The sequence below is a fragment of the Pseudopipra pipra genome, chromosome 6 (assembly GCF_036250125.1).
Source record: "Pseudopipra pipra isolate bDixPip1 chromosome 6, bDixPip1.hap1, whole genome shotgun sequence".
In the NCBI taxonomy this organism is placed as follows: Eukaryota; Metazoa; Chordata; class Aves; order Passeriformes; family Pipridae; genus Pseudopipra; species Pseudopipra pipra.
Window position 1 is genome coordinate 3,967,175 of NC_087554.1, and position 27,114 is coordinate 3,994,288.

Below are 27,114 nucleotides of genomic sequence, written 5' to 3' on the forward strand. Positions count from 1 at the left end.
CCTTTCCCAAAAGTCGGGAATGCAGAGCCAGCTCTGCCGATCTGCTCTTGGGACAGAAAGGGAAGGGTGTTCCGTGCGATCCCAACCCCTCTCCTGCCATCTAGAGGTGTCAGCCCCAAAGAGACCTGTGAAATCAACACTGTCCCGCACTGGATATATCCCCAGGGCTTACTATGCCACACCCTCTCCAGCCAAGAGATCCGCAAAACACCATGAAACTCATCTGCTGAGCCCATGGAGACAGAGTTTATTCTCTGGGAATGGGGCAGTAAGGGTCATTCCAGGGGAATACAGCCAGGGAACAGGACCGAGCCCAGATACCCTGGCTCTGAGCCACATGCCCTCAAGCCCCCACACTTCTGGCTGTCTGTGACATGCCACATCTCCAGGTCACCTCACCAGCAGTGCCTTACAGAGAGGTCACCTCCACCACAGTGTCCCAACACACATGGCTCCTCTCCTCATTCCCTGCTTTCTCTTCAAAGGCACATCGGAGCGCAACTTTGACGGAGCGATGGAAGCGGCGCCGCCGGCAGCTCCCCACCAGGACGTAAATCACAGGGTTCAGGCAGCAGTCCAGCAATGCCAGCAGCAGAGGGATGTCATTTTCAGGGAATAAATCCCTTGAACTGGGAAGATTGAGGAAAACATCCATGCAGAAAGGAATGCCGAAAGCGAAGAAGACAATGATGTTGAGCAGGATGGCAACATAGAGCCTCCCTGGGTGTCGTCTCTGGGAGCCACAGCAGAGCTTGGTGATCAGGAACAGGTTGGAAACCAACATCAAGACTGACAAAATCACAGAAAACGCGAGGACTACACCTGGAAGCACTTCCCCAGAGTGTTCACTGAAGGTGTAGGTGACATAGAGCAAGGAGACAAAAACCCCGGCGAGGGCCCAGAGTGTCCCGCTCACGATGCCCGACAGGTGCCTGGGGCGGTGGCAGCGGTACCAGATGGGGAAGAGGACGGACATGCAGCGCTCCACACTGAGGGCTGTCAGCAGCCCCAGGCTGCTCAGGTCAAACACGTGGCACAGGAGTCCAACCACAAATACAAAATCCGCATAGAGAGGAGCAAGTTCAATCAAAGAAGTACAAAATGTTACTAAGATAAAAAAACCCACTAGAATCAGGAAAAACATGAGAATGAGGGAGAAGTCAGCAACAGCCAGGTTTAGGATGTAGACAGTGAAAGGGCTCTGCTTCATGTGGAAGCCCAGGAACCACATGACCATCCCATTCCCCACCAGCCCACAGAGGGAAATCCCCAGGCAGACACCCCCAAAGACAATCAGTTTGTACGAAATGATCGAGCAAGTATCGTTGATAAATTCCTCAATGTCCAGAGATCCATAAGTCATGTTCAGAGTGAGGTTTCTTGTGTCAGTCTCCTCCATGGCGAATGACCCTGCTCCAGGTGGCCGCCTTCTCCCTTTCCCACCACCTCCTAGGAGAGACAGGGAACCAGAAGGGAACGAGGGCCATCAGCATTCCCAGCAGCCACCACCTGTCCCCATGCTCCCATGTCAGACCCAGGAAGAACCTCATTGCCCTGCTGTGCCCAGGACAGGCTCCCACCCCTCCAGCCCTGTCCCTGGACAGGAGACGTCTCCCACCTGTCCATCCCTGCACTCCTACCTCCTGATGCTCCTGGGAACAGGGCTGTCACAAGAGCCCTGGCACACGGGACCTCCAGGCCTGCCAGGAGAGCAGGTCTGGTGGTGGCTGCTGGAACCACTCGCTGTGCTTCAGCCGTCCCTTTTGCCAGGGGTGCAGATCTTCAGCCAGAGATCACATCCCCTGGTCAGAAGCCTCCCCTCACAATCTCTCCACATCGGTGACAGCTTCCCCTCACATGTCCTGTGTGCGGAGATCTTGTCAGGAGTTGGCCACATCACCCCCTTCCTCTCCATCCCTCCATTCTGCAGCAGGAGGTGCTGATCTATTATGATCCCATTAATACAGGCACTAGGACTCTATAATTTTAAATGCCATATAAATGAATTTAAAGCTATGGAGAAGGAGGGGAGAGCATAGATAATATTATGTCCTTTCAGGTGCTGAGACTCCTGGGTCAAAACTCTCCTCTGATGAGCCCATGGGGCCAAGCACTGGCCTTGCCTCCACTTGCTGTGAGAAATCACCAGTGCCAAGATACAGAACAGTACGAGGGCTTTGCCCACTGCCTCTAATCACACCCCTGTCAGACATGTGTCTCCTCTGAGATTACTTTTTGTGGGGTACATGGTGCTGCCAACGTGCTCGTATCTCCAGGGGGTTCCTGCCTCACAATCTCAACCTTTCACAGGACAGGGACTGTGCATTGTTTTGCATATTTTCTCTCCCTCTTCCATGTGTTTTCTGCCTCCTTTGGAGTTATATCCTAGCCATGTCATCCCCAAGACCCATGTCCTCCAAGGACATCCTTGTTAATGACCAAGGTCTACAGTCTCTCCAGGGTGTCCAGCCTGGAGCTGCAGGAGTTGGGGCCAGAGGCAGACTTGAAACAAGGCATAGGCTGAAAGTCCCTGAATGAGTGGGAGATGGAGACAGATCTACAGACAGGTGCAGGTCCTGGAAGTGTATCCCAGAAGAAAGCTGGGAGAGGTTTGGAGCACCAGTTACATGTCATTAGAGGCACTGAGCAAAGCCCTTGTGCTGTTGCACGTCTACACATCAGTGATTGCTCACTCTTGAAGGTGTCTGGCTCATCTCTCTTGCCCTCCATCCCAGAGAATGATTTATATCCCCTGCTGCATTGACAGATGGACCAGCAGGCACACACAGAGAAAGCCAGAAGCCCCTTACATGATGGAGAATGGCAGGGGGAGAGGAAGAGGTGACGTGGCCAACTCCTACTGACAAGATCTCCGCACACAGGACATGTGAGGGGAAGCTGTCACCGATGTGGAGAGATTGTGAGGGGAGGCTCCTGACCAGGGGATGTGATCTCTGGCTGAAGATCTGCACCCCTGGCAAAAGGGACGGCTGAAGCACAGCGAGTGGTTCCAGCAGCCACCACCAGACCTGCTCTCCTGGCAGGCCTGGAGGTCCCGTGTGCCAGGGCTCTTGTGACAGCCCTGTTCCCAGGAGCATCAGGAGGTAGGAGTGCAGGGATGGACAGGTGGGAGACGTCTCCTGTCCAGGGACAGGGCTGGAGGGGTGGGAGCCTGTCCTGGGCACAGCAGGGCAATGAGGTTCTTCCTGGGTCTGACATGGGAGCATGGGGACAGGTGGTGGCTGCTGGGAATGCTGATGGCCCTCGTTCCCTTCTGGTTCCCTGTCTCTCCTAGGAGGTGGTGGGAAAGGGAGAAGGCGGCCACCTGGAGCAGGGTCATTCGCCATGGAGGAGACTGACACAAGAAACCTCACTCTGAACATGACTTATGGATCTCTGGACATTGAGGAATTTATCAACGATACTTGCTCGATCATTTCGTACAAACTGATTGTCTTTGGGGGTGTCTGCCTGGGGATTTCCCTCTGTGGGCTGGTGGGGAATGGGATGGTCATGTGGTTCCTGGGCTTCCACATGAAGCAGAGCCCTTTCACTGTCTACATCCTAAACCTGGCTGTTGCTGACTTCTCCCTCATCCTCCTGTATTTCCTGATTCTATTGACCTTTTTGACCTTAAAAGCATTTTGTACTTCTTTGCTTCATTTTGCTCCTCTCTACGCAGATTTTGTATTTGTAGTTGGACTCCTGTGCCACGTGTTTGACCTGAGCAGCCTGGGGCTGCTGACAGCCCTCAGTGTGGAGCGCTGCGTGTCTGTCCTCTTCCCCATCTGGTACCGCTGCCACCGCCCCAGGCACCTGTCGGGCATCGTGAGCGGGACACTCTGGGCCCTCGCCGGGGTTTTTGTCTCCTTGCTGTATTTCACATTAACCAAAGACTCTGAGGAAGTTCTATCAGATGTAGCCCTGGCGTCTTCCATGATTTTGTCAGTCTTGATGCTGGTTTCCAACCTGTTCCTGATCACCAAGCTCCGCTGTGGCTCCCAGAGACGACACCCAGGGAGGCTCTCTGTTGCTGTCCTGATCGAAGTCATTGTCTTCTTCGCTTTCGGCATTCCTTTCTGCCTAGAGATTTTCCTCAATTCTGATGAAATATTCCCTGACAACACCTCTTTGCTGCTGGCATTGCTGGACTGCTGCCTGAACCCTGTGATTTACGTCCTGGTGGGGAGCTGCCGGCGGCGCCGCTTCCATCGCTCCGTCAAAGTTGCGCTCCGACGTGCCTTTGAAGAGAAAGCAGGGAATGAGGAGAGGAGCCATGTGTGTTGGGACACTGTGGTGGAGGTGACCTCTCTGTAAGGCACTGCTGGTGAGGTGACCTGGAGATGTGGCACGTCACAGACAGCCAGAAGTGTGGGGGCTTGAGGGCATGTGGCTCAGAGCCAGGGTATCTGGGCTCGGTCCTGTTCCCTGGCTGTATTCCCCTGGAATGACCCTTACTGCCCCATTCCCAGGGAATAAACTCTGTCTCCTTTGGCTCAGTCGAGTTCTTCCTGTGTATTAAATAAAAAGCTATTTATCTGATCCAGTCCCCATTTTCTCTCTTCATTTTACCCTCTGTTTATTTTAATTACAATTTGCCTTATATTTAGTTCTGTCATTGACAGTAATTCAAGTCTTATTTCCTCCCATACATATTGTGCAATGAGGATTTCTGGTTCTTCTCAGATCCCTCCCTAATGCAAAGCACAGCTATGATGGAAAGCCATCCTAAGGAAGCTCCAGAATAGGCATAATGGATAACAAGGTGGAGAAAATCATATTGCCAAATATTCATGAGATTCATCAATTAAGAACACAGAACAATAAAACAAAGCAATTAAGTGTGTGCTAATATCAATATAATTACCAGCACAGAAAAAATCTATATAACCCAGGAATATCTGTCCGTGAAAGAGGATATTTTCTATCCTATTTATCTTCCAAAGTTTCTTTCCATTAGTCATTTCCTCTACTCAGAGAAGACTGGAAGTCAGTGCCCTAAAATTTGGTCTGTGTTCAGAAGAAATTGGACTTTATGGGCTCATTCCTTCTTCATTTTAAGGTGATTTAAAAACAGCTTCTTTGTGAGAGGTCCCAAGAGATCCCAAGGGAAAAAATTCTGAATCACCTGTATGTACATTATGGAAAAATAGCATTAAAAATTAGAGAATAGTAGAAATGGGACTCAAATTTCAGCTTTCAGAAGCTCAAAACAGGAAACAAAAAGCAACTACAGGCATTAGGGTGAATCACTAATTCTTTTAAGTGATGCTTTTCAAATAAATAAAAAGGTAAAGGAACAGAAAAAAATGTAAAAAATAATAGAAAAAAGAAGCTTTCCTTTAGGAAAACAATTCCAGATAAAGGAGTGAAGGTTTTTCAAAGAAAATTACCCATGTTTCCTTTTCCTAATAATTTTGGTTCAAAGAATAAATGTTAGGTAGTTTTATAGGACAAATAATCCCATCTTGTACCTCAAGGGATTGGGTCTATAGAATAATTTGTTGCAATTCATGTTATTTATTTACCTTTTTCTGTTTCCTGTATTTTTTTCCCTAATCTTGAAATTATTTTTATTGGTAAAGGAGATTTAAAAGCCATGGATTCTTATCTGCCCTTTTCAAGGAAGAAACAACAGGCAATTCACACTTTAGTTAAATGCAGAAAGTCTGTCCAGGGCTGGAAGAAATTAAAATAACTTCACTCTTTGACATGCTCACATTAGGAAGCCCAGAATGGCTCTCTGAGCTGCAAAAGTGTGCTCGGATATGGGTATTTAAAATTAAGTGGGATAAATTCCTCCTCCTTGCAGGAGTTTTCTGTTTGATTTCATCTTCAGCAATCCGAGTGAAAAGTGACTGAGAATTCACGCACTTAGGAATGACAGGGATTTATTGAGTGAAGTGCAAATTCTAAGCAAGATTCCTTTGAGGAAATTTAGACACCAACACATTTCACCTTATCAAATTAATGTTTTTTAATAGTCACTTGTGATCCAAATACAGTTCAGGAAAATTCTGTGGTCCAGGTCCTTGTGTGATTTCACTGATCACAGACAGAACTCATTTAATCAGCTGAACTATCTACAGTGAGGATACTGAAGGTCAGGTGCAATGAACCTTCCCCAAAACCTTGCAGTTCTTCAACTCTGCCCACTCTTGTCTCTAGACCAGGCTTTTAGGAGGACATAGTTACTGAGTCCCTGGTTTCCTGCTCATCTTTGTCGTCCCCTGACTCTTCAAAGGCCCTCTGGAATGCCAGCCCAAGGGTGAGCTTGAATCTCCGACCCCTGTAGCTTCCCACCAGGAAGTAAATGACAGGGTTGAGGGTGCTGTTGACACAGGACAGCACAAAGCCAATCTCTGGGGAGTAGAGAAATTTGTAGCCCAGGAAGTCGAAGAGGATGAGGACGCTGAGGGGCACGGCAAAGATGAGGAAGAGGAGGATGGTGAGCATGATGATGGTGAAGAGTCGGCCTGTCTGGAAGTGCTGGGAGCTGCACTTGACCCTGAGGAAGAGAGTGAGGCTGAAGAGCAGCATGAGGGGTGCGCAGATGAGGAAGTCAAAGGTCCCGATGGTGATGAGCAGGCTCTGGCAGAGCCTGGGAGAGGGGCGGATGGTGCACAGAATGTACCCCAGTGTGTTCAGCAGCAGGGACAGAGCCCAGAGCAGGCCGGAGATGATGGCAGACAAGTGTTTGGGGCGGTGGGCCCGGCACCAGATTGGAGAGAGCACAGACAGGCACCGCTCGATGCTGATGGCTGTCAGTAGGTACAGGCCGGTCCCATACATGGAGAGATCCAGGAAGAGGAATATCCCAAACTGCACCCCCACGTTGAACTGCATCAGGTACTGGACGGTCTCGATGGCGATGCAGAGCAGGTACCCAAAGTCGGCGGCTGCCAGATTCAGGATGTAGACTGTGAAGTGGTTCCTGCGGATGCGGAAGCCCAGGTACCACAGGACCAGGGCGTTCCCCACCATCCCACAGGCAGAGCTGATGAGGCAGAAGCTCTCCATGAACTTCAAGACAGCATAGGATGGCTCCTGTTGTCCCACAGCCCCACTCTGGTTAGTCCCAAGGGCCTGGGTGGTTGTGGCTGAAAGGAAGATTGGTGTGGCTGTGGAACTCATAATGGGTGATTCCAGACACACCTGGAAAAAGAAAGGGCAGAGGTGGTAACTTCAGGGTGACTTTCCATCATGGTGACCTAGTGGTGTTCCTGGTTTTGTTCCAGGTCTTTGTGGCTAGAATTTGGACCTTAAAGCTCATCCAGTTCCACCCCCTGCCATGGGCAGGGACACCTTCCACTAGACCAGGTTGCTCCAAGCCCTGTCCAACCTGACCTTAAACACCTCCAGGACAGGTCTTCCAGACCCCCTCTGAGCAACCTGTGCCAGGGTCTCACCACCCTCACAGGAAGAATTTCTTCCCAACATCCCACCTAAACCCACCGAGTGTCAGTTTAAAGCCAAACAGAAGTCAGTGTTAACAACTCGGGGATAATTGTCCTGTGGAGATAGGATTAGGTGGGACAAAAATCTTGTCAGAAGTGTGAAGGCTCCAGGCAGCCAAAATACATGTTTAATTAGTGTAAAAACTGGTTGAGTTCAGTCCTATGTGCATGCCCAGAAACATGGTAGGAAGTACCTGGTCTAGTGGAAGGTGTCCCTGCCAATGGCAGGGGGTTGGAACTGGATGAGCTTTAAGGTCCCTTCCAACCTAAATCACTCTGTGATTCTATGATTCTATGGAAACATTTCATTCTATAAAAAGCTGGTAGTTTTTTTATATTGATGAGCAACCTGTTCCAGTAGAAGGTGTCCCTGCCCATGGCAGGGGATTGGAATGCAATGGTCTTTAAGGTGCCTTCTAACCCAAACCATTCCAGGATTCTATGATTTCCTTCAGGGTTGACTGAAAGCAGGGAACTTCTGCCACTGCACCACACTGTTAGATAGTGGTGGATGATCCCATCCTCAGCTCTTACGGGACCTCAGGTCTAACCTCAAGACTTTAGGGCTCAGCCTTGTGGCTGTTCCACCCTCAGCTGGGGTGGCCACAAATCATCAGATTTTGGTTCACAGCAGAAATTAGCTGAAGCAGCATCAAACTCTTGGCAGCAACCCTGCTGCAAGGACAGAGGAAGACCCGGTGGTTAAGGTGGTTTCCTGGCCTTTAGAAGACCCAAGGCACTGCTCTCTCTGCCACAAGATATCTGTGCAAATCTGAAGCAAGTTTCCAGTCCATTTGGAGAGGTCATGAACATTTGAGTGCCATTGTATTCCCTTGGAAAGACTGAATTCTTGTCTCCAGGACACATTCCAGACATGAATCTACTTCCTTAATAAAACTGACTAGTGAAAGTTCTCCTCAAACAGCAGCAGCCTGAGTCCAGGTGGTCTTTTTCTCTCTTGGAATTAACCACCCTCCCTGTGGTTTACCTGCAAAACCTGCCTGCAAACCCACTTAGACTAAGGACAAAAAGTTATGCTGCTGTAATGCAGGTCTCTAAATAATGACATTTATATTACAGAGGTGTATTTAGAGCAATCCAATAGCACTTGTTCATGGAAAAGCAACCCTGGAACGAAGTTCTTACCTTGAAAATGATCACAACAATGATCTGACCTACAGTAAATTTCTAACCAGCAGGAGAATATTTGATCTTCTCTTTTCCTCCACTGTTTCTGGTTTTCCCCCCTTCCCCTCACCATTTCCCCAAAAGCCTGAGAGAAAGCATTAGAGTGCAATGGCAAAAATTCATCTAGGAATTTCTCACCTTCTTGTGGGTTCCTTGGAATTTCAGCGATGGCTTTGCAGCAGCTGCCTGGTGTGGATCTGCTGGGCAATATTGTCCCCTGAATTCTGTGGCATAGGGTCCAGACAAGGTCCTTGTGTCAATACTGCAGTGCTGGGCTAATCAGACACTTAAAAAAGCCAGTGTGACACACACCAGCCAATCACTCTTCAGGGGAGAACATCATGTGTGTGTGATAACTGAACCACTTCCCCTTCCCCTCTTCACAGTGTCATGGAAACAATTTTTATTTTACTAATTCTCCTCTTTCCAGCCAGTTTTGCCCATACAAACCCATCCCTTGCCTCTTGCACTGATGTTTCATACCCATGTCCCTGAGATGCTCTGGTTTCACAGCCCCTGAAGATGATGCTTTAGTGCTGCTCAGGGTTACACAGAGAAATTTTCATTCTTCTCCCAAAACACCTTTGCTGATGGTTTTGCAACCTCCCTCAGCACAGCTGCTTATCCCTATTGTCCCTGCCCAACCATAACACACCCATCACCACACTGTCCTCTCCTGACCCACAGCCTCTCCCAACAAAATTCATCACCGTATTTAGTCCCTATTTTTACATCCAACCTTCCCTGGAGGAGGATCCACCCAAAATTCACACCTCAGCACCCATAACTTCCCAGCCTCTGCTTGTTCTGCCCCCAGTGAATAATTCTGGTGGCAGGAGCTCTTTCAGTGCAGCTCCACACCCCACCTGCCACTTCAGTCTTTCAGCACAGTCCTTTACCACACCTCGGGCACTTCCGATTTCACAAAATCCCTCAAGAAAGCCTCCAGACTTTCACTTCCAGTTTCACAACTTCCCCCCAAATAGCACCTCAGCCCCAGCCTGCCCACCATCAAACCCATGGCTCTTCCCCACACAGAATTTACCACATACTCACAATATCCCACTCATCTTCTCACCATGCACACCACACACCCATGAGGACCCAAACCACAGCGCCCAGATCCAAAGGAAGTGCAGTGAAAACAGAGAACACACCTTTCTCCTTTCCTGGCAGCTTGTGTATTTACAGAGAACTATTTCACAACAGGAGGTACCAGCAACTCTTGATTTTAACTAGTGCATGAATCACTTCTGCTGGTCCATCCGGCCAGGGGAACAAAGGCACAAAAAAGTGTGACACCAGCCAAATTATTGCCATTTGTGTCACTGGGTATAGAAATGGGCAGATCTAGCCCAAATTTGCTTAGCATATCAGATACAGATTTGGACATCTTCCTCTTCCTTTCCCAAAGATTCTAAGACAGCTTTAAATCCTTACCCAATAGTTCTTCCTTGAGTTGTTGCTGGTAGCCCTTATTAACCTGGCCAGGACTCCAGTGGAAAATGCTATTTAAATTAAAAGACTATTTGCACCCAGAGCACTATTTAACCTCCTCATAAATTGGAGGGTTTCTCTTTTCCCTGCAGGGATCACTGGCATTCTGTGTCAGGAGATGGTCACATCACCTTGGCTGTTAATGGGCCATTCTAAACTGCAAGAAATGTCAACAAAACAAAGTCATGGGCAGTGGATGAAACTATTGATTGATGCCCATATATCAGAATTTAAAAATACACAGGAAACTTCAGAGCAGTGATGGGTTTAAGTGATGCTTAAATTCATTGCATCCTGGAATGGTTTGGGTTGGAAGGCACCTCAAAGATCATTGAATTCCAACCCACTCCATCAGCAGGGCCACCGACCACTAGACCAGGTTGCTCCCAACTGGCTTTGAACAATTCCAGGGATGGGGCATCCACAGCTTCTCTGGGCAACCTCTACCAGGGCCTCACCACCCTCACAGCCAACAATTCCTTCCCAATAGCCCATCTAACCCTCCCCTCTGGCACTTGAAAGCCACTCCCCCTAATTGATCAAGTGATCATAGGAAAGCCTGGGGTTGCAAAGACTCAACTCAGCTGACTTCCACAGATGCACAAGAGCTGACTTCCTCCCCTCCCTCAGTTTCCCAATTTGTAAAATAAGGGGTTTTTCCCTTACTCTGTAATTCCCTGATTTTTGCTGAAACCTGCAAGTTCTTGCAAGAGACTTCATTCACTGGGCTGTCAGTGATGAAATTTCATGTCAAACTTGGAGGGACTTGGAGGGTCATCAAGAGGTGACCATCTTCTGTCTCTCTTCTACTTACTACTAGGGATCTCTGATTTTTTATTTATTTTTATTTTTTTAATGAAGATTCCTGATTGATGTGTTGCTTTTTTTGTTTTTGTTTTTTATGGTTTTGTTTGTTTGTTTGTTGTTTTTGTTGTTTTTGTTTTGGTTTTGGTTTGGGTTTTTTTTTGTTTCTTTTTTTTTTTTTTTGAATAAAACCTGATTTAGAAGTCCTGTTTTATTTCTCACAAAACTATAAAGCCAAAGCAGTGGATCCAATGGGCCACCTGGGACTTGGGAAAACCACAAATCCTGATTTCATGATGGATTCTGGGAATGGTTAACTGGACTAGGTCACATCACATGTTTGTCCAGTTTAATATTCAGCTCATCCACTGCCTATTAGCTCAAGGAATCCTGGAATCAGTCAGGTTGGAAAAGCCCTCTAAGATCAGCGAGTCCAACAGTTCCCCCAGCACTGCCAAGGCCACCACTAAACCATGGCCCCAAGTGCCACATCCACACAAGTTTGAAACCCCTTCAGCACCCTCTCAGTGAAGAAAATTTTCCTCCTATCTGATGTAAACTTCCCCTCCCAGGACAGGATTAATTTCTCCTCCTTCTCAACTTCCTTTCATTCAGCCTTCACACCTCCCTCCTGCAGCCCCAAGAGCCCTGCAGAGGAGACATTTCCTTGGAGAGGCTGCAGGAGTTCTACAGAAACAGGGAATTAAGCCCTTGAGGTGGGAGATTTCCTTGGAGATGCTTAAGAAGAGCTACTTAAACAATTGGCTTCTCAGCCTTCTCTCTGCTTGCTGGGCTGGGTGTGCAGCCTTCAGTGCCCACCCATCTCCAAGCAGCCTCCAAAGCAGCTCTCGGGGGCAGGAAACATCCAGATACACCTGCTGATACAGGAAAGCAAGAAATTCAATTAGGTGGGATTATTGCACCTCCTAAGCAAGCATTGCAAGCTTCCCAGAGGCTGTTCTCTGTTTTCTAAAGAATGGGCTCTATATCTCATTCATCCCAGGAAAGGCAGAGGTTGAGGAGATAAATTGCAGCCCTTACACAAACAATTAGATCTTCAAACACAGAGGAGGTAAGTTTTCCACATTCTCTGCATCCTTTCCCTTTTTTCCTTCCTCTTTTCTTTCCTATTTCTGCTTTCCTTTCCTCTTTTCCCCCTCATTTTAACAAATGTGAAAATACAAGGAAGAAATTTTCACTGAACCATCTCTGGCTCTCTTTGCCCAGAACCACATCCAGAGCCAGTCCTGCAGTCCCAAATTAAGTTCTTTAATTCTCTTTCCCATTAACCACCTGAGATTTTAGGGGAAAACACTTGCAAGAAGGAGGTGGTGCAAGTTCTCATCCTTTCTTGAAATTAAAATGGTCCACATTGTATTTCTTTCGTATTGCAATTGACTGGATTATATCACATAACTCTAATCTGTCCTTTGAAAGATACTTTTAGAGGGAAGACCTATAAATTTTGCCCCCTTTCTTGAATACCTTTTACCTTCTGCCAGTACAACGGGAAGCACAGGAAAAGTCCCAAACTTTCCCAACTTCCTCTCTAGCCTTCCCTTTGTGGGCAATTTTGAGAGCAATTTTGGGGTTTCTCCATTTCCTGTGGGTGCTTGAGCAGCTTTTTGCCCGCACAAGGGTTTCTGATTTTGAAATCCTAAAGCAAAAGCCTGCATCAGATGGACCCAATGCCAGAAGGATTGAGTGGGTGGCACCCCTGCCCATGGCAGGCAGGTTGGAACTAGATGGTCTTGAAGGTCCCATCCAACCCACTCCAGGATTCTATGGTTCTATGGCTGAAGTCTCATGCAAGGCAAATTAACCATGTAGAGGGGGAGGGAAAGAAAAATCAACAACAAAAATCAATCAAACAAAAAAACCCCCAACCAACCAATCAACCAAAAAAAAAAAACACTCTTGATAAACTTAATTCTAATCCTACACATTTCTTAGTGTGACTGTACTTCTGATCAAGAATTCATTTTTAATCATTAAAAAACCTGAGGAATTGTTTTGCCTTTATTTTTCCACATTCCCAGGCTCTGCATCAAATATCCCCCAACGCCTTAACATGGACAACGCCAGCAGCGTGAAGGAATTCATCCTCCTGGGCCTCTCGGAGAACCAGGGGCTGCAGAAAATATATTCCGTGCTCTTTCTGGCTTTCTATCTGATCACTGTGGCAGGAAATCTGCTCATAGTGGTCACTGTCATCAGCAGCCAGGGCCTCAACTCGCCCATGTACTTCTTCCTCTGCTACCTGTCCTTTGTAGACATCTGCTACTCCTCCACCACGGCTCCCAAAATGATTGCTGGCCTGTTGGGGGGCAGTAAAAGCATCTCCTTTGTGGGCTGCATGGCCCAGCTCTTTGGGTTTCACTTCTTTGGCTGCGCTGAGATCTTCCTCCTCACGGCCATGGCCTACGACCGCTACGTTGCCATCTGCAGGCCCCTCCACTACGCCGCCCTCATGAGCGGCCGCACCTGCGGCCTCATGGTGCTGGGCTCGTGGCTTGGGGCCTTCTTCCACTCCACCCTGCAGCTCCTTCTCACCATTTGCCTCCCGTTCTGCGGCCCAAACAAAATCAATCACTACTTCTGTGATGTCCACCCCCTGCTCCGCCTGGCCTGTGCCGACACCCGTGCTGTGGGCGCTGCCGAGGTGGTCAACGGTGGCTTGATAACTCTGAGCGCTTTTGCCATCCTGGTCTCGTCCTATGTTGTCATCCTGGTTTCCTTGAAAGGTCAGACAGCTGCAGGGTGGCACAAGGCCCTCTCCACCTGCGGCTCCCACATCACCGTGGTGATCCTGTTCTTCGGGCCGTGCACGTTCATCTACATCCGCCCCTCCAGCAACCTGGCGGAGGACAAGGGCGTGGCCGTGTTCTACTCCATCATCACACCCATGCTGAACCCCCTCATCTACACCCTCAGGAACCAGGAAGTGAAGAGTGCCATGAGAAAGCTGTGGAGCAGAAAAGTGGGAAGCCAAAATGCAAAGGTGTAGGACCATAGTCATGTTTCGAAAAGATCGGAGAAAATCGAGCATCTTTCATTATGATTTCTTTTGTGACAATTCCTCACCACCTGCCCTTCACAGGACAGCTTGCTGGGAGCTCCTGCTGTAATTAGGAAGGCACTAAAGGTTTATTTGTTGAGGGGAAAGACACTGTGAACTCTGTGATGAGCTGGCATTCCCTGTCTATTCTTTGTCAACAAGCACAGGTCCAGAACAGGGCCTCTTGAGCACAAACTCAACACCAATGTTGAAATAAATACTATCAAAAGGACTGAAAATGTTGTCCAGGTAGAGCATTCCATTAAAAAAAGAAAAACAAAAACCTGATATTATGTGGGAGTTGAGTCCTTTGCTGGTGCAAGTAATGGGAGAGGAAACTTCTCTCCTTCCCCTCTCCCCTCAACATATCCTTTCTGAAGTGTTCCAGACCAGGTTGGATGGGGCTTGGAGCAACCTGGGTTAAGGGAAGGTCTCCCTGCCCATAGCAGGGGGTGGAATGAGATGGTCTTTAAGGTCCCTTCCAAACCAAACAGATATTCTAGAATCCCACAAGTCTATTTACTTCTCCCATCCCTGCTGCCATCCTTCCAACCCTACCCTCTATCTTTCAGCTTGGCCTCATGTCTTTTATTTTCATCCTTAGACTAATAGAGAATCACACATCTAATTAAACACGCTTTCCTGACTGTTAAAAATTAAGGAGTCACCAAAGTAGGGCTTTGGAGGCACAAAGTCATGGGAGAATAATAATAAAAAAGAATTGTTTAGCAACTATTCCAGGAGTCAAGATAACTCCTTGCTTTTAGTAGGGTTGAAGGTTACAAGGTGTTCCCAGTCCAAGATAGGGTCAGGATAACACACAAAAATGTCGTTTATAACAAACACACACAAAAAAATTAAAATATATACTTGCTTTTAGCTTGTATAGTATTTATTTGTGTAAATAAAATGTATATATGCTTCCCCCTTCTCCTATAGAAGCCTCTGGCCTGAAAGTTTTTCTCTTTGGTTTTTCTCTTCGGTGTTGGGATAAATTGTGGGAAGGGGTGGGGGAAGCCTGGAAGTTGGATTTTGGATTTCTAATGTGGCTCAAACTGCCACAATAACACACACACACAAAATATGAAAAATATTTAAAAATCAATTTTAAATGCTTTGGAGGTGAACACCAATGGGGGTTTTGGAGGTCTCATTTTTGCGTGCTGCTGAGGAAGTATTTCCCCAGAGCTTATGGAAGGTGTCACTGAAAGCAGCATTAGGCTTCTCCACATCTTATTAAAAATTCTTACAAGAACTTCAGACTTGAGCTAAAATGTTGCTTCTGTGCTTTGCACGGTGGCAGTAAAAATTACTGATAGGAAGAGAGGAATTCACCACAAACCTTTCCAAATTTTTGAAGTAATTTCCTGTGTTACTTCTTGTTTCAAATTTATATTCATCAGGCATCTAAGGGATAACAACTGTAGCACAGGTGTGATTTTTGTTGGGGGTTTTTTTGTGCAGTGCTAAGAGCGAGTTAATAAGAAATACGGATGCAGATGAGAAATATTAGCTTAGGACAGAAAGCAGAATTTTTTATAAATTTGTAGGAAATTTATATATATGAGACACTCTTGAGACATCCTATGTAAGAGGCATCTTTACTCCAACACTTCTCTCCAGACACTACCCTAAGAACTATCCAAAGAACAATTTGAGCTCCTTGTCCACTGATGATTTCTGACAAAACGTCATTTGCCTCTGGGATCTCCTTACTCCTGAGAGTCTTGGGCTTCTGCTACAGAAATAATTGTTCTTGTAGATGCTCTTGCAGTTGTTTTTTTTTCAGAATGGGAAATGCAGACAGAGAGTTGGGCTGCTCTTTTCAGCCACTGCAGGGCTCAGAGTTGGCAGAGATTTCCACTTGCTTTCACAACTTCTAAGCAGCAAATTGCAGCTGAGACATTCTGATGAAACCCCCTGAAGTGCTTTGGGGAGGTCCTCAGAGGAGTGACAGCAAGAGAGCTCTCAGTGGAAATGTTCGGAGATTGTCCCTTGGTTTTGTTCAGGCCTGGCTGAAATCCTGCCCTTGAAAAGCAGCATTTCTGGTGAGTGACTTTTGTGGGGTCTATTTTATGATTGAGGAAAAAAACCCCTCAATTACAGCTTTAGAATCACAGGATGGTTTGGGATGGAAGACACCTCCAAGACAAAGAGGTAATGAGGACTGGCAGAAGAGGAAGGGTTTATCTTCACTGTGTAAAACTAAACCCAGGGATGCAGTCAATAAGACTTTCTTTCTGGATTGGAAGAGCAGCCCCTGAAGATGGAGCAGAAATGGCCTTCAAATTCAATAATCACATTCATTCTTTTTAGAGATTACATGCTTTCAGAGACTAGATTCTAGGCTTTAAAATTCATGCCATGGGTTTGATTCCTTGGCTGGCTGCTGGACACCCCCACAGCCCCTCTCTCACTCATCCTCAGCTGTAAGAAATTGAAAGAAAAAACTTGTGTGCTGAGATAAAGATGGGGGATCTCTTCTCAATTAACACCATGGCTGGAAGAATCAGTTCAATCTGATTTGAACTTGAGCCACAGTTCTCAGTGACATATCCCCACCAATATCATGGTCTGCCCAGACCTTCCTTTGACTTGGGGAGTGAACATTCCTATTTGGTCATGTTTACATCTCATCCTGGTGAGGCATTGATCCAGTCTATCCCTGGGAAACCAGGACTCCCTGTCCTGGCCCTGAAGCTCTCTGATCTCAAGCAACATTTCCTGCTGCCTCACACTGGCTCAATGCACAGATCAGTGGTAGAACCCTACATTTGCCATTTTATTACTAGAAACTTCAGGCCTTGTTTCATACAAAGGTCTTCTGAGTGCTTGGAAGTGTGTGGTGTTTTCTCCTCTCTTCATCAACCTCCAGGACTCCACTCACAAAAGGTCCTCAAGTGACTTGGGACCCAACCAAGGGACCCAACCAGCAAAACTATTTAATAAGGCCCTGGGGGACCTGCTTGCAGTTTGCTAATGACACATTTCTCTCAGGTCCAACTCTCTTTTGCCTGTGTTTAGTCCCCAGTATGTTCCAGGAGTATTTATAGGCTGTGCTGGGGTGGGGTGACTTCAGGGAGAAGGAAGATGCGGGAAATGCAGAGCTCAGTTCCGAAAGCCTTGGAGATGTTCCCTCATTGGATCTCTCAGTGTAAGTGACAGACAGAAAACAGGACATTGATGCCATCACAGTAAAACCTGCCTGGCAAGAAAAAAAACTGCCTTGAAAAATACCTGAAGCAAGTTTTCATGCAACAAGAAAAATAAGAGCAAGGGTACAGGAATTGCAAGCAGGAGGAAGAAGAGTGGAACAATTCCCTGACCAGTCTGGTGAAGACCTTGAAACATGGAGTGAATGATTTCAAATGTTCTCAGGCAACAAATGTGGAGCTCAGAAAGTTGATGTAACAACATTTAGGAACTGGGTACTGTAGGAAGCATTTTTTCTCTCCTTTCCTTATGTTCTCCATGTCAGCCATGTGGTATTAAAGCACATGTGTGTGGTGGTGTTTGTTTATGTGAAAGGCAGAGAGGAATCCTCGGTAAAGTGTCGAAAAATGTGCAGAAACATGTAAATGCTAAATGTTGGCCATTGGGATCCTTTAAGGCAGCTTTATTTAATGCTGATGGCATCCTAGACATCTGGCCTGGGGCAGGTATCTGCTCTCCATTTACACTCAAGGACAGAGGGACAATCTTTGATGGGCTAAATCATCTCACTGTGATGTAATGACCTAAAAAAGGTCAACTGAGTCATGTCTTTAAGGTGTTTCTTCCTCTTTCTTGACTACACAGGGAGGCAGAGCTGCTACACACCAACTGTGACGCCTGTTCTGAGCTCTCTGTCTAGTACAACCTCGGGGTGGCTGTAGACTCTTCACCCTTTCTGCACCTCTGGAAAACTACTGAGCCCATGGGAAAGAGAGAGGGAAAAGTGGGATCATTCCTAAACTGATGCCGTGATTTGCAGACAGATATTCTGAATTCTGTGCTGAGATCTACCAGAAAGGGGGAGAAAATAGAGCAAGACCTGAGGAAAGTGCAAAAGGCAAGAGGCACGTAAGAAAAACAGACTCCGGTTTCTTGCTAGTAACCTCCTGCTTGCTGAGTTAGAAACTCTTGGGCAGAAATGAGCAGCAAAGGAATTTCCTGGTGGGATTGTTAATGGAAATGGACATTCCTCTGCTGGTCCCATTTGAACCTCCCCAAGACAGTGAGTGTATCTGTCTACTGGAGAACTTTAACAATTCCTTTGAAAAATAAAGAGGTAGAGAAACTGGGCAGGGGGTTGCAGCTTCTGCTTTGTTAGAGACCCCAATTTTGGGAGGGAGAGTGTGTCCTGATAACAGCAGGTCTAAGGGAGCACTCAAGCTTTCAAACAGCTGCTGGCTCGGGGGAGAGCATTTCCAGTGAGGAACGTGGCTTCTGTGCACGTATTTCCAGTTTCAGAGTGGATGAGCTAACTAGAGAGTCCTTTCCTCAACTTAGAGGAGAGCCATTAGGAAAAGAACATGCAGCATCTCGTGCCTGAGCCATATATTGTAGAGAAGATGCTTGAGCGTGGCAGGATTTACTTCCATCCTAGCCCTTCCAATTCCCAACAGATAAAAGGACACTGTAGCATTTTTCCAGCTCTCTATTCTGTGAGAGTAGGATGTGGTGGAATTGCCATGCCTTCAGGGTTTGAAGTGACATGTGCATGTGGCACTTGGGGACATGGTTGAGTGGTGGGCTTGGCAGTGCTGAGGGAAGGGTTGGACTCCATGATCTCAGAGATCTTTTCAACCTCAATGATTCCACGATTCTGGGATTCCTCCCTGACAGAATGGGAGCACACATTTGTCACAACAACTACAGTGCAGGAAAACAGTGGGTTCAGGGGTGAGGGTCAGTGTGGAGGGGTCAGAGATCTGAAACAGGAGCGGGAAGGCAGAGGAGCAGGGGACAGCGCTCTTTGGAAACGTTGCTCACTGTGATTTAGGACATGACACTGTGCTTTCTGTAGCAGGAAAAACAGCAGCAAATGCACGCTGCTGTCACCATCCATGACCCTTGGAGCTGTAGCACATTCCCTTCTCTTGCTGGCCAGCCCATGACTGCCCCCCAACACCTGTGCCACGGGAGCCTGAGCTGCAGCCATGGCACGGAGCAACTTCTCCCAGGTGACTGAATTCATCCTCCTGGGGCTCTCTGACACCAGGGAGCTGCAAGTCGTCTTCTTCACCATCTTCTTCCTGGCCTACACCATGGTTCTGCTGGGGAACCTTCTCATCATTGTGACAGTCAGGACTGACCCCAAGCTCTCCTCACCCATGTACTTTCTCCTCTGCAACCTGTCCTTCCTCGATATCTGCTGCACCTCTGTCACCGTTCCCAGGATGCTGGTGGACCTGCTCTCCCGCAGGAAGGCCATTGTGTTTGAAGGCTGCATCGCCCAGCTCTTCTTCCTGCACTTTGTTGGCTCCTCGGAGATGTTCCTCCTGGCCGTGATGGCCTACGACCGCTACACGGCCATCTGCAAGCCCCTGCACTACACGGCCATCATGAGCCGCTGGGCCTGCTGGCTGCTGGTCTGCTCCTGCTGGGCAGGGGGGTTCCTGCACTCCATCACCCAGACTTGGCTCACAGTCCAGCTCCCCTTCTGCGGCCCCAACACCATCGACAGCTACTTCTGCGACGTGCAGCCCGTCATCCGCCTGGCCTGCGCCGACATCTACCTCACCCAGTGGCTCATGGCCTCCAACAGCGGCCTCATCTCCCTGGGCTGCTTCCTGCTGCTGCTCACCTCCTACACACTCCTCCTGCTCTCCCTCCGGGGACGCCTCACCCAGGGCCACTGCAAGGCGCTCTCCACCTGCGCCTCGCACCTGCTGGTCGTCACCCTCTTCTTCCTGCCCTGTATCTTCACCTACCTGAGGCCCCCCTGCACCTTCCCCTTCGACAAGTACGTCTGTGTCATCTACACCATCTTGTCCCCGCTGATGAACCCCCTCATCTACACCCTGAGGAATAACGAGGTGAAGGAATCCATGCACAGGCTGTGGAAGTGCTGCAGCATCTTCTGAGACTTGCACCTGGAGGGACGTTCCTACAGACTGATGGCTTGGTGACTAATGCCTACATACTTCAAATTAGGTGTGTGGATATATACACACACATATATAAATATTCATATTAAAAATCCGTGTTGAAAAATTGAAGCTTTTTAAAATATTAAAAATCCATGTTGAAAAAACCAAAACTTTCTAAACTTTTTCATTTGTGTGGGATCATAAGTTTCAAATAAATAAATCCAGCACAAGCATTTTCTCCCTCTCTGCCGTGCTGTTACTGTGCTGAGACAGCAGATGGCAGAGGCACATGCACTTAGTGTCCCCAAATTCCCCCACTGACACCGATGTTCTCAGGTGAAGGCAGAGACAGTGCAGACATTGTTTGTAGGGTTTTCTTCAGACATATAAGGATGGGAACTCCTTTAACCTTTCAGAACACAGTCCTGATTCTCTCACTGAAGTGCATTATTAAAAACATATAAGGGACAATATATAGAGGAAGGAGAGGGATTTTGGACAAGAATATGCAGTGACAGGCCAAGGGGGAATGGCTTCACACTCACAGAGAGTGGGTTTCAATTGGATGTTAGGAGGAAATTCTTCCCTGTAAGGGGAGTGAGGCCCTGGCACAGGATGCCCAGAGAAGCTGTGGCTGCCCCATCCCTGCAAGTGTTCAAGACCACATTGGACAGGGCTTGGAGCAACCTGGGCTAGTGGAAGGTGTCCCTGCCCATGGCAGGGGGTGGAACTGGATGATTTTTACAGTTCCTTCCAATCCAAATCATCCAGGGGTTCTGTGATCCTATGAAGGAATGACCCAACCCAGCATTCTGCCTGGGGAGATAACAACAGTGTTTGGGGAAGGAGATTAAGGAGAAGGCAGTAGGATTGTGTTCTGTAATGTGGTTTTAATAACATTTCCACCTCACAGTAATTAAGTTTCCCTATTTCTGAGGGCAGCAATGACATCACCAAATCCATCAGGGATGGAAGTGCAGTGGCTGCCATCAGGAGAACACCAACCAGAATGATTTAGGATTGGATTCATCCCATCGAAATTAGAATCACTCAATTATTTATATTGGAAAAGCCCTCTAAGACCAGCAAGTCCATCCCTTCCCCCAGCACTGCCAAGGCCACCACTAACCCACAGCCCCAAGGGCCACATCCACGTGCCTTTTAAATCCCACAGCGATGGTGACTCCACCACTGCCCTGGGCAGCTCTGCCAGGGCTGGACAACCCTTCTAGGAAGAAAGTTTTCCCAATATCCAAACTAAATTGCTGCAAAGGAAGTGGGAGGCTCAAATTCCTCTCTGAAATTAGCCCTCACTCTCACACCAGCAGAAAGAGGAGGAAGATCAGAAGCATCAGGGAGTCCCTGATCCTCCTGCTTAAGAGAGATTTCCACCTATCTCCCATCTTGATGCAAATCAGACTTCATTTGAATGGTGAATTCCTACTTAGAATCATGATTGCATCACCATGAAATGGTCTGGATTGGAAGGGAGTTTTTCTCTTTAGTATTAGAGGGAAATGCTGAAATATTAAAATGTCCTCCAGGTCAATTGGGTAAATTTCAATGGAGAAAAAAATTAAAATGTATCCCTGTGATAATTTTTAAGAATTCCAATCAAGTTTTTATTAGACATTTCAGAATGTATATTATAGAAATCACATACAATCTTATCATATTTCATAAAATTCTGGTTTAGATGGCATAAAATTAGGCAGGAAATCACACCCAGAGACTGGTCACCCAGTTTTGGACTACATGTTTTGTGTTCCAAAGACATCTCCCAGCTCAGCTTTAACAGAAAACCAAATGAAAATTCCATACGTTTGGGAGCTGGTGACTCAGTACAAGGATAGGACTTGGAATAGCCTGGTCCAGTGGAAGGTGTCCCTTCCCATGGCAGGGGGTTGGAATGAACGAGCTTTAAGGTCCCTTCCAACCCAAACCATTCTAGGAAGACAAACAATTCAATGCAATTGATTTTTCTCTCCAGGAAACATCTTGGCATGACTTTAATAAGGCCTCAGTTGGTGCTGTTAAAAAGTTGGGCCTGACAAATTGCAAAGGTGCAACTTTGGCAGTTGAGTTTGGAAGCGTCTGGAAATTGGCTCCACTGCGCATCATTAAAAGCACAAGTTCCTTCTCTCCTGGAAATTAGCAGCTCTGAGCTCACTGTCATCCAGAGGACAGGGAAAAATGGCCTCAAAGGGCAAAAATATTCCCTTGACAACTGCTAGGATCTCTACAATGCTTTTGTTAAATGCCAAGTCAACTGAAGAAATCCCCATCTAATCAATTTTGTTTCAAGACCATGGGACTGAAACACAAATGGACATCAGAGAAAAGGGACTGCAGTCAGTCTGGGCTCACCATGAGCATTTCTAGGTGGAAAACTCAAGGCTTAACAGGGCTGGGCAGTCCCAGAATGGTTAAAATCAAATCCCTTTGCTTGTGTTACACTGGGGGTGGTCCTGGTTTGGCAGGAGGGGAGGGCAACAGGGCTAATCCAGCATATCATCAACTGGGGCACATCTGCATTCTGCAAATACAGACTTCTTTTTTTCTGTTTTGGGGGTGTTTTGTGTGTTGTTTTTTAATAACTGGTTTTAGAAGAGAATATAATGTAAGAACTGGAACTTTCAACTGTGCCTCCTCAGCCAGGGATTCCTTCTTGAGTCCACAGCTCACAAATTGCCTTGTACCAAGTGGCTTGGAATGACAGAGCAATTTGGGTGAACAAGACACAGAAAGAGTTTTCACTGGGCTGCCCATACCAGCAGCTCCTCTGGGATGGCAACATTAAAGGCATTTTTACACCACCCAAGGATCTCCAGGCTGCTTGGAGGCATTGCAAGATGAGGAATACAAGTGGGATTTTTATTGACTGATTTACCCTGAGGCAGAAAGCTTAGCCCAAAGACCATCCTGTCTTTCTAATTCTATTGACCCAACTAAAAATACCCCTGGAAATACAAACTGGAGCACTGGATGTGGAGCTGAGAGCCAGCAGTCCAAAAAGTAGACCTGGGTGAGTGGCAACTCGATTTTGTGGGAGGTATTGCCCTCTCATGGCTGTTCAATGAAAAGCTGGTCCCCAGGCAGTGGAAGTGACATGAAGCCAGTGTAGGAAAATGGAAAGGCACAGCCCTCCTTCTCCTCACAGCTATGCATGGGATTGATCCCCTTGTTGCAGCCCTTTCTGGCATCTGGCTTTAACACAAAATTATTCTCTTCATTCTTTCTTGCAAAACTTCATGGGAAGTGTGACGGTTTATGGTCCTTGGGCCAACTGCAGCACACAGGCAAAGACCTGGACCATGTGGATTTATTCCAGACCCGTGGATAACTGCAATTTAGGGAATCCCAGAATGGTTGGGGTTGGAAGGGACATTAAAGATCATCGTGTTCCAGTGCTCTGCCATGGGCAGGGACACTTTCCACTAGACCAGGTTGCTCCAAGGCCTGTCCAACCTAGCCTGGAAAACTTCCAGGGATGGGGCAGCCACAGCTTCTCTGGCAAACTTGTGCCAGGAGCTCCTCATCCTCACAGGGAAGAACTTCTTCCTAATATGTCACTTAAATCTCTCATCCTTTAGTTCAAAAGTGTCCCCCCTTGTCCCATGGAAGATGCCTTAATTTTGAAAGAGTCACAGCCTGCAAACACAGCAAGCAAGCTTGAGAAATGATTGACAGGCAGTGTCATTCATGGGAACAGGGCAGAAACTACAGGCAGGTATTGCTGCAATAGGAACAGGCCTCTTCCTAGTCCTGGACATCACATGGGAAGTGATTCTCCCATAAACTAAGGCAGGGATGCTTTCTGGAACCAAAGGGCAATTTTTTGATAGCTCTCCAAAAGCAGTGCTGATCATTTGAGTTCCTTCCATTTCCAGCCCCCTTGGGCAACATTCTGAAAAAAAAAAACAAACATACATGCAATTAAGGTAACACCCAAAAAAGCTTCAGAGACACTTGTCCCCAGACACACCTTCTTGTTTATAAACCTCATCAAAGAGGAGAGGTGCTCACCCTGGCAGCCCAGCCAGCCCTTCTGCCAGTGCTCACAGGGCTCTGGGTGAATATTGCTACACTGCCCAACCTGGACTCATCTCTTCCTTCACAGTGAAAGAATTGTTCTGTCCTATGTAGATATTCCAATCCCATGGTGAAGGAAGAAAAAGGAGAGTTGTGTTTCCTGGGGATACTCAGGACTACCTGTCATTAATTCTGTGGAGCAGTGAGTATTTCTGGGTTCTTTCTGTGGTATTTCACCTGGATGAGTTCCCCATCTGAAGAACCTGCCTTTTATTTCTGTTGACTAAAATATTCCCTTCTGTACTTTAAGCTCTGAGTTTGGTCCCTCTCAAGCTTCTGTGAGAACATGAGAGCACAGAGGAGCCTGCCTTGGATGGGATATCATAATCACCTGTTAAATCTCTGGACCAATGAAATCTCTTACAAATGAGAATGTGGGACAATAGTCACACCAACAGCCCCATAATCAAGGTCTAATCTCCAAAAAGGAGGCACTTATTCTGAACTTTGCTTTATCTCCCTATAGAGCTGATATGGAAATCCTTACCATAAATCCTGAGTTACATTCCAGGAAGCAATGCAGGATAAACTGGAAGACCCTTGAATGCCAAATGTAGTCTTCTTTGAATTGAAAAAAGAGTAAAAGGGGAAGTCCAGAGAGATCCTAATAGGACTAATTCTGTTATGGAAGTCTAGAGGGCAAAATGTAGAGAAAGGTGGGAAGTCTTGAATTGGATACCAGATTAGATCTCTTTTTACATCCCACTCGGTGAACATGAAAGAATCAAAATCATAGAACCACAGAATGGTTTGGAAGGAAGGCACCTTCAAGATCCTCTAGTTCCAACCCTCTGCCATGAGAAAGGACATTTTTCTCTTGATTATTAGGGATTTAATTCTTCTGGGGTAGCATTACTCCTCTAAAAATAAGGTTTAGTTTCAGCTGGTAAACTAGACACCGTTGGGGACACTGTTATCACTAAATAATTTATGCTGAAAGGCTTTCTAAGGCGATTGGCGATTGGTCCCCTGTCGCGATTCTCAGCACGGCCAGCAGGGGGCGCTGAGCTCTTTTAGTGCTTCATGACTTCAAGGTCTCCAAGGAACACCTTGGTGACAAGATGCCTCTATCCTGGTCACTTCTACAGGGTTTGTGCTTCCATGAGCAGATGGCAGAAACAGAGAGCTTTCCACCCTGTCTGAGGTGGAAATTGGAGATAAAAATCCTTGATCCCTTTTCAAATCAAATCCCAAATCTATTAAATCAGGTTTTATGGATTAGCCATGAAATCTCACTCCTCTCCCTCTCTCTCCTTTTTGGGTCTGTGTTGTTTGCTGGAATCCTCCATTCCCATTGGACTGAAGAGGAGAAACACAAAGGGTTTCTTTGTGTGCCAAAAGAAGTTTTACATGTCTTCTATGGTCAGAAGATATATATATTAAATATATATCCTGTTAGATTTGTCTCCCAAGGGTTTCTATTTAACCTAAGTGGCCACTGCAAAAATAAACTCAGGGTTTCCAGTAATAAACCGTCGGCCCATTCATAAACAGTTGCTGCAGTTTATTCCCCAAACACACAGGAGAAAAAGTTCTTCCAAATCAAATCTTTCCACAAAATGCATGGTCTTGTGCTTTTTGATTTCTTCCAAACTTATATCTGGAAGCAGAATCAATCATCCTACACACATATTATTTCCGATGCTTTGACAAATTCCCCAAACAGAAAACTTCCGAGAGAAATCCCTTTGGCATGCCCTTGGAGGAATCTCACTCTCTTTTCCAGGTGCCCTCGAGAGGCTGGGATCATTTATCCCATGAGCACGGACTCCATTCTGGCTTCATAAAGACCTATGCAGCCTGTTTTTTGCCTGTGGCATAATAATTGGCTCTGAAAATAACATGGAGATCTCTGGAAGGACAGAGAGTGGGTGAATTGCTGCTGCAGTGCTGGAGGTAAAGTCTTGACTGCCTTTACTCAGTCTCTGTTAACAATGAAATCAACTTGTGCATGGACAAAATCTTCCACCAACCCCTGCCTGATGGTGCTACCTGCCTGGAGTTTCCCTGGGATGGAGGAGAACTCTGAAAAACTGAGGAAACTCTGAGGTAAGGCAGGAAAATTAAGGATTTGATTCAGAATTTAGTGATAAAAAATGCAGCAATGAGGAAGAGAAGAGGAGAAAAAGGATAACACATGTTGGAGAACACTTTTACACAGGAATTCATGCAGATTCAATGGCACAAGAGTCTGCAGTTTCAAGTCTGGGTGAAGACTGTAGAGGAATTGAATGTATATCAACAGGATGAGGAACTGAGGGAAGGTTTCAATTACAAGGGTTGGAAATATCTAATCCAGTGGCAATATCTGATCACTGTTCTCCCAGTAACACAGATCCCAAACCGAGAATATTTACTGACCAAAGGCAAGCTGCAGACACATTCCTGGAGGGTATTTCACCTCAGGAGCTGCAGGAGAAGAGACATCTTAAGAAATGAATAAATTCTCTATTATTTAACTACAAGAGGCTCTGGGTTTTTATATGCTTTCATTTGGTGGTGAGACCTTGTATTAACTGTAGGCTTAGGGTATTTGAAATGAAGCAATAGTTTGAAATACGGGAAAATTCATCAGTGTGAATAAGGGTACAGGGTTGCAGCTGTGAGCAGGATATTTGTAAAACATCTATATTAGTGAAATGTCCAGAAATGTCCTTGTACAGATATGGGGCTTGAAACTGGAAGGGAATTGGGTCAAAGGGGAGGTTGTGACAACCTACTTTCTATAAGGACTTAAGGAAAAAAAACTTGTAAGATCTGCTGATGCTTCTTGCAGAGATGGAAGAAGCATTTCTGTCATAGCAAGAAAAAAGTCAGCAGTTCTTCCATTTTTTTCTTTTCCATTTAAATTCAGTGCCAGCGCCAGCTTGTTTATGTCGATGTTTATGAAGTGGGAATTGCATCAGGAATTGTTTCACCCTCCATGTGTCTCTGCAGGAATGGA

General features: G+C 46.6%; 5 protein-coding genes across 5 annotated transcripts; 3 read left to right on the forward strand and 2 right to left on the reverse strand.

The window, feature by feature from the left end:
* Window positions 1-409: 409 nt before the first annotated feature.
* Window positions 410-1,532, reverse strand: LOC135416765 (mas-related G-protein coupled receptor member H-like). Its single transcript, XM_064660080.1, has one exon. The coding sequence runs from the start codon at window positions 1,397-1,399 to the stop codon at window positions 410-412; it is 990 nt and encodes a 329-aa protein (XP_064516150.1). The 5' UTR covers window positions 1,400-1,532.
* Window positions 1,533-3,212: 1,680 nt separating this feature from the next.
* Window positions 3,213-4,546, forward strand: LOC135415406 (proto-oncogene Mas-like). Its single transcript, XM_064657081.1, has one exon. The coding sequence runs from the start codon at window positions 3,346-3,348 to the stop codon at window positions 4,315-4,317; it is 972 nt and encodes a 323-aa protein (XP_064513151.1). The 5' UTR covers window positions 3,213-3,345; the 3' UTR covers window positions 4,318-4,546.
* Window positions 4,547-5,403: 857 nt separating this feature from the next.
* Window positions 5,404-10,947, reverse strand: LOC135415407 (proto-oncogene Mas-like). Its single transcript, XM_064657082.1, has 2 exons — window positions 8,784-10,947; window positions 5,404-7,155 (listed from the first exon to the last, which is right to left on the reverse strand). The coding sequence occupies exon 2, from the start codon at window positions 7,132-7,134 to the stop codon at window positions 6,178-6,180; it is 957 nt and encodes a 318-aa protein (XP_064513152.1). The 5' UTR covers window positions 7,135-7,155; window positions 8,784-10,947; the 3' UTR covers window positions 5,404-6,177.
* A 1,965-nt stretch (window positions 10,948-12,912) lies between these two features.
* Window positions 12,913-14,515, forward strand: LOC135415408 (olfactory receptor 4S2-like). Its single transcript, XM_064657083.1, has one exon. It carries the CDS (start codon window positions 13,018-13,020, stop codon window positions 13,951-13,953), a length of 936 nt encoding a protein of 311 aa, XP_064513153.1. The 5' UTR covers window positions 12,913-13,017; the 3' UTR covers window positions 13,954-14,515.
* Window positions 14,516-18,962: 4,447 nt separating this feature from the next.
* Window positions 18,963-20,072, forward strand: LOC135415409 (olfactory receptor 4E2-like). The gene has a single exon (XM_064657084.1). The coding sequence runs from the start codon at window positions 19,146-19,148 to the stop codon at window positions 20,070-20,072; it is 927 nt and encodes a 308-aa protein (XP_064513154.1). The 5' UTR covers window positions 18,963-19,145.
* The last annotated feature ends 7,042 nt before the right edge of the window (window positions 20,073-27,114 follow it).

Excerpts from the sequence above, each read along its gene's own strand:
- LOC135416765 (XM_064660080.1), bottom strand. The coding sequence starts at position 1,399 with ATGGAGGAGACTGACACAAGAAACCTCACTCTGAACATGACTTATGGA.
- LOC135415407 (XM_064657082.1), bottom strand. The coding sequence starts at position 7,134 with ATGAGTTCCACAGCCACACCAATCTTCCTTTCAGCCACAACCACCCAG.
- LOC135415408 (XM_064657083.1), top strand. The coding sequence starts at position 13,018 with ATGGACAACGCCAGCAGCGTGAAGGAATTCATCCTCCTGGGCCTCTCG.
- LOC135415406 (XM_064657081.1), top strand. The coding sequence starts at position 3,346 with ATGGAGGAGACTGACACAAGAAACCTCACTCTGAACATGACTTATGGA.
- LOC135415409 (XM_064657084.1), top strand. The coding sequence starts at position 19,146 with ATGGCACGGAGCAACTTCTCCCAGGTGACTGAATTCATCCTCCTGGGG.